The 12135-nt window shown below is 45.9% G+C and overlaps 1 protein-coding gene across 6 annotated transcripts in view; it reads left to right on the plus strand.

Moving 5' to 3' along the window:
• RBL1 (RB transcriptional corepressor like 1) overlaps nt 1-12135 on the plus strand; it is an 87833-nt gene that overhangs the window by 32355 nt on the left and 43343 nt on the right. For all 6 annotated transcript variants that reach the window (XM_036322354.1, XM_036322353.1, XM_036322352.1 and 3 more), the window contains one exon: nt 6506-6643. In XM_036322354.1, the coding sequence (XP_036178247.1) occupies nt 6506-6643 (138 nt within the window). The remainder of the gene's footprint in view (nt 1-6505; nt 6644-12135) is intronic.

Here is a 12135-nt window from a genome sequence, read left to right on the forward strand (position 1 = left end):
GAAAGTTTTGATTCCCAGTCAGGGCACATGCACAGGTTATGGGTTCAATCTGCAGTCAGGGCATGTGCAGGAGGCAACCGATAGATGTTTCTCACATCGATGTTTCTCTCTCTCTTTCTCTCTCCTCCCCTCCTACTTTCCTCTCTCTCTAAAATCAATAAAAACATATTTTAAAAAATAAAAGCTCACCAACCTCCGGTGATTATGTAGTATTACAGACCCTCAACTGTTTTGCTAATATTTTGGTTTCTCTAGAGAAATATCTGCTACTCTTTTGCCTCACAGTTGCTGTGGTTGAGCAGAACAAGGAAGGGAAACTTGATGTCACAATTTAGTCTGCAAACTTCTGCCTAAAACCTCAATCTTCTATGCCTTGTGTTCTCAAGTTTTGAGTCTCTCCAGTTCAGTTCTACAGAGAATAATTCTTTAGGTTCTCTGTTGGGATAGACTAGAGGCCTATCTTCTGACTCCTTAGAGTGGGGGTTGGATAGGTATAGTTCTAACTACAACATACATCCATGTTGGCCCCTTGCCCAACCACTGCTTTTATTCTGCCCATGCTTTTGGTTGCTTTGTTTCTTTTCAGGTTGCATAGAGCAAATTTGTTTTTAGTGTGTCTCTTCAGGCCCTCATGTTTGACCATCCTACTTTATTCTTAGTAATTTGTCATCCTTCCATCCACTTCTAGTCTTTATAAATTTACTAGAGGCCCGGTGCACAAATTCATACATGGGTGGGGTCCGGCTGGCCCCGTCCCAGTTGGGGTTGGGGGGCCAATCTGGGGTGCAGCCGGCTGCGGGGAGAAGCCTGGAGAAGACCCACTGAGTTGGAGCTGAGCATGGACCCCAGGCTTCTCAGGGAGGACGGTCTCAGCAAGGAAACAGAAACCAAGAGAAGGCTCTGCAAACAGGCCCTGAGCTCCCTTTGGTCGGGAGCTGGTATCTCTGTGTGTACATTAGACATAGCCCGGCACTCATCTTTGTCTGTTGGTCAAATCCATTGCATTGAAAAACTTGTTCCCCTTCTTCTCTTTGGGGCCTTCCAACAAATACAGGCCAATTGGAAGACATGGGCCCCAGAGGCAGAGCCAGGCCCCACAATCACCCTGAATTTAGGCCTAAGACAACTGGGTAGCAATCTCCAGGGAACAGAACACACTGTTTTAGAGTCTTAATTCTCCCCTAAAATGTGCCCAGCTGCTCCTCTTTAGCTGGGATAGACTGAACTAAGGAACCAAAGATTGAGTTTCCTTTGAGGTGGGATCCACCAGGAGCCAGCTGGTGGCAAGGCCTCTCACAGGCAGCTACCTTACCCCTCAAGCTTGGTGTGCTCTGAGCCGGTCCGTTTCTGGTGGTCCTGGGTCCTGGGCTGCTGGTCTGGTGGCAGGTACACAAGGTTTCTCTCTCTCACCTTCCTGGTCTCCCAAGCAGTACCCTCCAGCCCAGTGCGCCAGGCGGCTGTCGCTAGAGACGGGACTCAGAGAGTAAAGGAACTGGCCCACGCCGAGGGACCCGCAGGTGGCCAGGCTGTGCCCCCCACCTCACTTCTCAGTCTCGCTCACATGGATTGGGCCAAAGCCTGCTGCCTGAGACGGGCGCCATGTGGGGAGAGTCACAACAGGGAGAGGGGTGCCCTGACCTGCCAGCCTTGGTGATGGTCATCTCAATGCCCAGATGATTGAATTTGTCCCACAAAGCCTTCATCTCAAGCTGCATGCTCACTCTGGCCACCTTCTCATTCTTTACCAGTGCCTTGGTGGTGGGAGCAAAATTGGCCCTGGGGCCCTCAGGCTCTGCAGTGGCGCTGGTGGCAGCAACCGGTCGTTCCACTGTAATGGTCGCTGGACTTTTATTATATACACTAGAGGCCCAGTGCACAAAAATTTGTGCACTCGGGGGGTGAGGAGGGGTCCCTCAGCTCGGCCTGTGCCCGCTCGCAGTCTGGGACCCCTTGGAAGATAACGACCTGCTGGCTTAGGCCTGCTCCCAAGTGGCAGAGGGCAGGCCCAATCCCTAGGTGCAGCCCCTGGTTGCGCTCAGAGCAGGGCTGATTGGGGAGTTGGGGCGCCGCCCCCTGTCATGCACAGAGCAGGGCAGATTGGGAGGTTGCGATGCCACCCTCAGTCACGCTCAGGGTAGGGCCGATTGGGGGGTTGGGGGACCGTCCCCTGTCACACTCAAGGCAGGGTCGATGGGGAGGTTGCGGCGCCACCCCCTGTCACACACAGAGCAGGACCAATCAGGGGGTTGGGGTGCCGCCCCCTGTCACAGAGCAGGGCCCATCAGGGGGGTTGGGGCTCCATACCCTGTCATGCACAGAGCAGGGTGGGGGTTGGGGAGCTCCGCCCCTGTCACGAGCAGAGCAGGGCCCATCAGGGGGTTGGGGAGCTCCCACTGTCACGCACAGAGCAGGGCCGATCAGGGGGTTGAGGAGCTCCCCCCTGTCACTCACAGACTAGGGCCGATAGGGGAGTTGGGGCACCGCCCCCTGTCACACACAGAGCAGGGCCAATGGGGAGGTTATGGCTCTACACCAGGGGTGGGCAAACTTTTTGACTCGAGGGCCACAATGGGTTCTTTTTTTTTTTTTTTAATTAAATCTTTATTGTTCACATTATTACATTTGTTCCTCTTTTTTCCCCCCATAACTCCCCCCCTCCCAGATCCCGCCACACCCTCCGTCCTCACTCCCCACCCACTGTCCTCATCCATAGGTGCATGATTTTTGTCCAGTCTCTTCCCGCATCTCCCACACCCCTTTCCCCCCCAAGAATAGTCAGTCCATTCCCTTTCTATGTCCCTGATTCTATTATGATCACCAGATTATTTATTCACTTGATTCTTAGATTCACTTGTTGATAGATGCATGTTGTTCATAATTTGTATCTTTACCTTTTTCTTCTTCTTCCTCTTCTTAAAGGATACCTTTCAGCATTTCATATAATCCTGGTTTGGTGGTGATGAACTCCTTTAGCTTTTCTTTATCTGTGAAGCTCTTTATCTGACCTTCCGTTCTGAATGATAGCTTTGCTGGATAAAGTAATCTTGGTTGTAGGTTCTTGGTATTCATCACTTTGAATATTTCTTGCCATTCCCTTCTGGCCTGCAAAGTTTCTGTTGAGAAATCAGCTGACAGTCGTATGGGTATTCCCTTGTAGGTAACTGAGTTTCTTTCTCTTGCTGCTTTTAAGATTCTCTCTTTGTCTTTTGCTCTTGGCATTTTAATTATGATGTGTCTTGGTGTGGTCCTCTTTGGATTCCTTTTGTTTGGGGTTCTCTGTGCTTCCTGGACTTGTAAGTCTATTTCTTTCACCAGGTGGGGGAAGTTTTCTGTCATTATTTCTTCAAATAGGTTTTCAATATCTTGCTCTCTCTCATCTTCTGGCACCCCTATAATTCTGATGTTGGTACTCTTGAAGCTGTCCCAGAGGCTCCTTACACTATCTTCGTATTTTCGGATTTTTTTTCATTTTGCTTTTCCAGTTGGGTGTTTTTTGCTTCTTCGCATTTCAAATCTTTGCCTTGATTCTTGCACTCCTCTGGTCTGTTGTTGGGAGTCTGTATAGTATTCGTTATTTCAGTCCGTGTATGCTTAATTTCTAGTTGGTTCTTTATCATAACATCGAGGGTCTCATTAGATTTCTTCAGGATCTCACTACATTTATCGGCGGCTTCTAGACAGTTCTTAAGAGACCTTAAAAGTGTGGTTCTGAACTCAATATCCTCCATTGACAGTTTTGTCCTGTTTCTTTGTCTCCGCATTTTTTATGCTTTCTTGGTGCACCCCCTAGTGGTCTTTTGTGCGCAGTCTTGTTGTAGTTAAGCCTTGATTGTTGTAGTTAATACTAGGGGGATTTGACCTCCAGGCCAACTGGCTGTGAGAATCAGCTGTGTCTGCAGTGGGAGAGCTTCTGTGCTGGATCTCTAGGGCGGTGCTGATCTAGTGTTTGCCTGAGGCTATCCGGCAAATGGCTCTGCGCAGGGCTTGGGCGGGGCGGGTCCCCGGGGATCTACAGGGCGGGCCGGAGCAAGCAGTTATGGCTGCTCTCAGTTCTGTCCCTAGGGGCTCTGCCTCATAGAGTCGCAGCAACCGCTGCAAACCTCGGAGAGAAAGCTGCCTTCGAGTTCCGACCGAAGCCAGACAGTCCTGCTTCTCCCGTTTGAGTCTGGGTCCCTAGAGACTCGCCCGGATCTGGAGCTCAGAGTCTGAAACTCCCTCCCGATTGAAAACAACAACCATGCCCTCCGCCTCCAGCCCGCTCTGCGTGCACTCCGCACCTTAGTATTTCACTTCAGCACTGCGCCTCCTCTGAGTCTGGGTATGATATCTCTTTCCTCCTAGTTGTAGAATTTCCACTCAGCCAGCCTTCCTGTGGTTCTGGATGATGTCCGTTCCGTCTTTTAATTGTTTTTTGAAGTGGTTATTCGAGGCAGCAATCTCCGGCGTTAACCTATGCCGCCATCTTGGTTTCTCCCACAATGGGTTCTTAAACTGGACCGGAGGGCTGGAACAAAAGCACAGATGGAGTGTTTGTGTGAACTAATACATGTTAACACTGCTGCTGGTGAAGGAGCGGAGGGGAGAGCAAGAGAACCCTCCGCTCTTTCGGCTCCGCGGGCCGGATAGAACAGCCGAACGGGCCAGATCCGGCCCGCGGGCCGTAGTTTGCCCATGGCTGCTCTACCCCATCACACATAGAGCAGGGCCCGTAGGGGGCAGTTGGGGTGCCCCCTCTATCACCCAAAGAGCAGGGCCGATCAGGGGGTTGGGGCGCCGCCACTATCACACTCAGGGCAGGGCCGATGGGGAGGTTATGTCTCTACCCCGTCACACACAGAGAGGGCCCAAGGGGGGAGGGGGGGCGCCGCACCCTGTCACACACAGAGCAGGGCCAATCAGGGGGTTGGGGAGCCGCACCCTGTCACACACAGAGCCGCAGGGCAATCAGGGGGTTTGGGCGCTGCCCCCTGTCACGCTGATCCCGGTGCCGGGAGGCCTCGTGGCTCCGCTGATTCCGGTGCTGGGAGGCATATTACCCTTTTACTATATGGGATAGAGACCTGGTGCATGGGTGTGGGCCAGCTGGTTTGCCCTGAAGGTGTGGGCCAGCTGGTTTACCCTGGATCAGTTTGGGGGTCCCCACTGGGGTGCCTGGCCAGCCTGGATGAGGGGATGATGGCTGTTTGCAGCTGGTCACACCCCCTTCAGGGTGGGGGTCCTCACTGGGGTGCCTGGCCAGTCTGAGTGAGGGGCTGAGGGCTGTTTTCAGTCTGGCGGGTGACTGAAGCTCCCAACCGCTCCTTTTTTTTTTTTTTTTTTATTCTGGGCCAGCTTTTGCTCTGAGGCTTGGCTCCAGCTCTTAGGCCTCGGCTGCTGAAAGCAGGTATCTGGTTTGTTTGGGTTCTGTAATCGAAACACTGTTTCAACTCCAACTCTGAGATCCTGGCTGGCTGAAAGCAGGTTTCTGGGGTTTTGTTTAGCTTCTATATTTGTAACAATGTTTCAAACTGCAAGCTCAGAGGCCGGCAGTGGCAGGTGGGGAACGTTGGAGTTCTCCGTCACTGAAGCAAGCAAGCCTCATGTTCACTTCAAGCTGCCTGGCTGCCGGCCACCATCTTGGCTGGCAGTTAATTTGCATATTGCTCTGATTAGCCAATGGGAAGGGTAGCATAGGTACGGCTAATTACCATGTTTCTCTTTTATTAGATAGGACTAGAGACCTGGAATTCGTGTGAGGGGCTCAGCCTCATCCCTCACAGCCCCTCACAGCCTCGTCCCTTGCATCCCCTCGCAGCCCCTCGTAGCCTCGGTCAGCCCTCATAGCCCTGGCTTTGTCCGGAAGGTCATCCGGATGGTTGTCCAGAATGTCGTCTGGACGGTCGTTCAGCTGTTTGGTCTAATTAGCATATTATCTCTTTATTATATAGGATGGCTTGCAGTTACGGATGTCTCCTAGTTTTCTACAGAATAGATTCTGTTTCTTATTCTCTTGGTTGATTTGGAGTGATATTTAAAAGAAGGATGGCAATAAACAGCCTGTTTAAAACTAAAAACTGATGTTGAATCTTAAACTCAATGATGAAACAAGAATTTATCTTAGTAAAATAACTCTTTCTCTGAACTTTTTAAAGTCTTAGCCATGATATTATAATACTTTTGATTTTAGTTTTTTGATTAATAAGCCCTTATGTTGACAAAGCACTGGTAATAAAACCCATTAAAAAATTCTTAGCGCTTTTCTTTTAATGGGAATATTGACTATTTTGTTATTTGCTCAATTTTCAAAGCAGGTTGTGATGTATGCCTCATTTAAATATATCTACCATTGAGCAGGATTATATAAGAAAACTCTTTACCAATTTGAGAATTCAAATTTTTATCTCTGATAATCTAGTATAATATAATGTATACAAGTGATTTTTTCTTATTTCTATAGTCTTCTTTATAGAATAACAAAAGCTAAACTTGTTAGAAATATTAAACTGTGGTCTTTCTCTTTTCCAAGGTTCTTTTAGAGCAAGATATATTCCATCGTTCCTTGATGGCCTGTTGTTTGGAAATTGTGCTCTTTGCTTATAGTTCACCTCGTACTTTTCCCTGGATTATTGAAGTTCTCAATTTGCGGCCATTTTATTTTTATAAGGTGAGATGAAGACAGTTCTGTTTATGGTGTACCTCACATAGAATTCTATTTACCTTAATGCTGAAGAAACAAGCTGTACTGATGTTTGGAAAATATTCACAGCAGTATTTTGAAAACATATATTCCTTTTGGGTGGAATCAATGACAAAGGGGAGAGAATGAAGGGTATATATAAATTAAGCCAATCTCACAAGTTTGGTTTTGTTTCTGTCACTGACTGGCGAATACAACCAGAAACTAAGTAGTTAACTTTGAATTTCCCATATTTATGAATGAAAATCATAATCCTGGGCTTCCTCTCAAGATGGCAGGGAAGTTAAATGCAGTACTCCCTTCCTCCCATAAGCACATGAAAATGACAACTGAAGTACAGAACAACCATCATTCAGAACCACCTGAAATCTAGCTGAACAGAAGTCCTATACTAAGGATATAAAAAAAGAAGCCACATTAAGACTGGGAGGAGAGGCAGAGATGCAGCATAGTCTGGTCCGCACTCAGTGGCAGTTAAAAATCAGGAGGGATAGCTCTGCTGCAGAGGTTCCCCAGCCCCACACCAGGTACCCCAGCCCAGGGTTCTAATGCTGGGAAGAGAAGTCCCCATAACTTCGGTTGTGAAAACCAGTCTGGATTCTGACTGAGTGAGATGGAAGGCTGCTGGAGTCCTAGGCAGTTCCTCTTAAATGGCCTATGTATGGACTTACTTGGATTCACCTCTCTGGGTTCCATTGCTGGGGCAGCAGTTCAAAAAGTCCCAGGGACATATGGGGAAGAACTAAATTGTCTGGCTTTGGGACAATGGTTGGAAGGATGGCTTTCTTTCGGACAGAAGTGCTGTCAGGCCATTTTTCCTTTGCTGAACACTCCCCCCATACAGCCAGCAGACAGGCTCCATATCTGGGTCTTCATCAGTCTGGCTAACACTGTTCACCCCACTCTGTTGATTCCCTGAGACTTTACCCCGTACAACTTTCAGACACACCGAAGCCATTTCCAGTGGCTTTTCCATACAAATAGCCTGTTTGGGCTCATGCTGCAGATTCTCCTAAAATTTCTCAAAGGTTCATAAACCCCAAACAAGCAGTAGTCTGTCCTTGGCCTGCTCTGAACCTCTTGCTAAGTGGCCCAGGCTAAGCACTAGCAGCACCAGCTGGCCTCGGTTCATAACTTGGTCTCTCCCAGGTACCTTGAAGCCCAACAAGTAGCAGCCATCTGCAGATCGCTCTGTTAGCTCATGCCAGGTGACCCCAGGCAAGGCCCAGCGGCACCTAATCTTGGCCTGCACCTCCTAGGAGGCCTCAGGGACAGTGTAATGAGTAGATAGCTTTAGACCAGGCCAAAGCACCACTCAACTACTCCATGAGTGACACACTTAAGGAGCGGTATCAATGGGCACCAGAGTCTTGCTGAAGTGAGTTTTCCTCCATAGGTTTGGCCCCTGCACAGCAACTCCTGCACTGTAGTCACAGCCATTCTTGCAGCCAATCGGCCTTGAGGTAAATCCCTCCCTTTAACATGCCAACAGCAATCAGGCTCAATTACAACAGGAGGGTGCATATAGCCCATAGGGAGGGGTGAACCTAGAGCCCCCAGCTTGGGTAACCAGGGAGACTGTGCCATTGGACCCTACAGGACACATACTACATAAGGCCACTCTCCCAAGACTGGGAGACATAGCAGCTCTATCCAATACATAGCAACAAACACAGACAGCCAAAATGATGAGAGAAAGAAACATGTCCCAAAACTCCAGAAAAAGAACTAAACAAAATAGAGATACTCAATCTACCAGATCCAGAGTTAAAAATCACTGGTTATAAGAATGCTCAATGAGCCCTAGCTAGTTTTTCTCAGTGGATAGAGCATCAGCCTGTAGACCAAGGGGTCCCAGGTTTGATTGTGGTCAAGGGCCCATGCCCGGATTGCGGGCTCGATCCCAAGTAGGAGGTATGCAGGAAGCAGCCGATCAATGATTCTCATCATTGATGTTTCTGTCTCTCCCTCTCCCTTCCTCTCTGAAATCAATAAAAATAAAAAATACTTTTCAAAAAAGAATGCTCAATGAATGTAGGGGAAGAGTAGATGAACTTAGAACTTCAACAAATAGATAGGAAACATAAAAATGGAGATTGAAAACAAAAAAGAACCAGTCAGAAAAGAATATAATTTCTGAAATGAAGACTACAGTACATGGAATCAACAGGAGGGTAGATGAAGCAGAGAATCAAATTAGTGATTTGGAAGATAAGGAAGCACAATACATCTGATCAGAATAGCAAAAAGAAAAAAGAATCCCAAACAATTAGGATAGTTTAAGGAGCCTCTGGGGCTTCAAATGTACCAACAATTCACCTCAGGGGCATGCCAAAAAGAGAAGAGAAATGTTGGGCCTCAATTACAACATGACAACTGGCCTCTACAAAGTACACAGTGGAAATTAGCTGCTGCACTTGCACCTATATAATGGTATAGTTTCAATTATAGCTCAAATAGTTCCATTTTTGCTTTACGAGGAACTCTCAATAAGACAGTGTTTGCTACTACCTGTGTGTTTGATCCGTTTGTGCTCCTATCAGGCCCCACGTTGGGCGCCAGATGTCATAAGTGTTTCCCTCCACATCCTGCGTGGTTTAGGTTTCGGGTCTGGAAGAGGAGCCGCACAACAAATGAAAAAGAAAAGACACGAGATAATTTGGGAATATTGGGGGACCAGGCAAGCAAGTCCAACTCAAGAGGAAGGACTTCCACTGTGCTCAGGCCTCACCAAGCTTTTTATAGTGAGAGGTAAACAAGGTAGTGGTTACCATAGTTACACAGTTCTTGTGAGTTTCACTTGTTTTGACCATGGTTACACTTCCTGCATTTCCTCAGCCCGTTAGCTTCCCAGATAAGATCTAGGGAGTGTTATAAGGTCAAGCCTAATTATGCTAAGAGGACTGTGCCCTCTAAGCTGGGACTTGTTTGTGACTTTGCCAACAGGTCAGTCCGAGGCTTAACCCTATATCAGTTTCCCACAGAGAAAGATCAAGGAATTGAAAGCCTATTTGAAAAAATGATTCCCTAACTGGTAAAGGGAATAGACATTTAAGTTCAGAAAGCACAGTAGCCCAAACAAGATGAACCCAAAGAGGCCCACAGCAGGACATCATAATTAAAATACCAAAGATAAAAGATAAAGAGAATCTTTAAAGCAGTTATCCACAAGGGAGTACCCATAGACTGTCAGCTGATTTCTAAATAGAAACTTTGCAGGCCCAGAGATTGTCACAAAATATTCAAAGTCATGAAAAGCAAGGATCTACATGCTTGCATCGTGGTTGTGTATCAACCCATGAACCAAGAGGTCACACGGGTTCAATTCCCAGTAAGGGCACATGTCCTGGTTGCAGGCTCGATCCCCAGTGGGGGCTAGCAGGAAGCAGCCAATTGATGTTTCTCTCTCATCAATATTTCTAACTATCCCTCTCTGTTCCTTTCTCTTTAAAAAAATCAATAAAAACATTTAAAAAAAAAATCTAGGACCTACAACCAAGATTATCCAACAAAGTTATCATTTGGAGTGGAAGGGCAGATTAAGAGATTCTCCAACAAAAAAAAAAAGCTAAAGGAGTTCACCACCACCAAACCAGTATTACAAGAATGTTAAAAGGTCTTTTTTAAGAAGAAAAAATTCTAAAATATGAATAATAGAATGGCAATAAATACATAGCAATAATTAATACCAACAATTACTTTAATGCAGATAGATTAAATTCTTCAATCAAAAAATATGGAGACTGAATGGATAATAAAACAAGACCATTTCATATGCTATCTAAAAATGTAAATATTAAAATCACATTAAAATTCTAATGATAATCAGTATTAATACTTTTGTGTATATACTTACATTGTCCTAGATATTTACTCTTTTTTTGTTTTATTAATCCTCACCTGCGGATATTTTTTAGAAGGTGGGGGGGAGGGGAGAGAGAAACATTGATGTAAGAGAAACATATTAATCAGTTGCCTCCTGCATGTGCCCCGACCCAGGGCTAGGGATTGAACCTGCAACCCAGGTATGTGCCCTTGATCGGGAATTGGACCCTCTACCCTTTGGTGCACAGGCCGATGCTCTAACAACTGTGCAACACCAGCCAATTTAATTTTGTTTTTCTCATCACCATTTATGCCCTCTTCCTCTTCCATCCACCCTCCTTTCCCCAGCAGTCACCTCACTGCTGTTCATGTCCATGAGTTCTCTTCTTTTTCTTCTTCTTTGCTCAATCCCTCCATAGATATTTACTCTTACTAAAATGTAATTATAGTATATAAAAACAAAATTCCTTCTAAATATATTATTCATTTTCCCCTTTTGAGCTATTAGGAAGAATAATATGAATTCAAAATAGCAGTGAATTCAAAATAGCAGTAAGCTAGGAACCCAAAACCTGACTTTTACCATTATTGGGCTATTACCCAGTTTTCACCTATCATTGTCTTAATTTTCCATGTATAAAGAAAACATGAAAAACAAATATATGTGAAAGTATTTTGAAGATCTTAAAAACTCTTTCAGAATATTAACTACAACAATCAAGGCTTAACTACAACAAGACTGCGCACAAAGACCATTAGGGGGTGCACCAAGAAAAGATAAAAAAATGCGGAGACAAAGAAACAGGATGCAAATGTCAGAAATGGAAGATATAGAGCTCAAAACCACACTTTTAAGGTCTCTCAAGAACTGTCTAGAAGCTGCCGATAAACTTAGGCCCTTGAAAAGACTGGTGAGACCGCCGATAAATGTGGTGAGATCCTCAAGAAATCTAATGAGACCCTCGATGTCATGATAAAGAACCAACTAGAAATTAAGCATACACTGACTGAAATAAAGAATATTATACAGACACCCGACAGCAGACCAGAGGAGCGCAAGAATCAAGTCAAAGATTCGAAATGCGAAGAAGCAAAAAACACCTAACCGGAAAAGCAAAATGAAAAACGAATACGAAAATACGAAGATAGTGTAAGGAGCCTCTGGGACAGCTTCAAGAGTACCAACATCAGAATTATAGGGCTGCCAGAAGATGAGAGAGAGCAAGATATTGAAAACCTATTTGAAGAAATAATGACAGAAAACTTCCCCCACCTGGTGAAAGAAATAGACTTACAAGTCCAGGAAGCACAGAGAACCCCATACAAAAGGAATCCAAAGAGGACCACACCAAGACACATCATAATTAAAATGCCAAGAGCAAAAGACAAAGAGAATCTTAAAAGCAGCAAGAGAAAGGAACTCAGTTACCTACAAGGGAATACCCATACGACTGTCAGCTGATTTCTCAACAGAAACTTTGCAGGCCAGAAGGGAATGGCAAGAAATATTCAAAGTGATGAATACCAAGAACCTACAACCAAGATTACTTTACCCAGCAAAGCTATCATTCAGAACGGAAGGTCAGATAAAGAGCTTCACAGATAAAGAAAAGCTAAAGGAGTTCATCACCACC

Source organism: Myotis myotis, unplaced genomic scaffold (genome assembly GCF_014108235.1).
Source record: "Myotis myotis isolate mMyoMyo1 unplaced genomic scaffold, mMyoMyo1.p scaffold_m19_p_9, whole genome shotgun sequence".
NCBI classification, from domain to species: Eukaryota; Metazoa; Chordata; class Mammalia; order Chiroptera; family Vespertilionidae; genus Myotis; species Myotis myotis.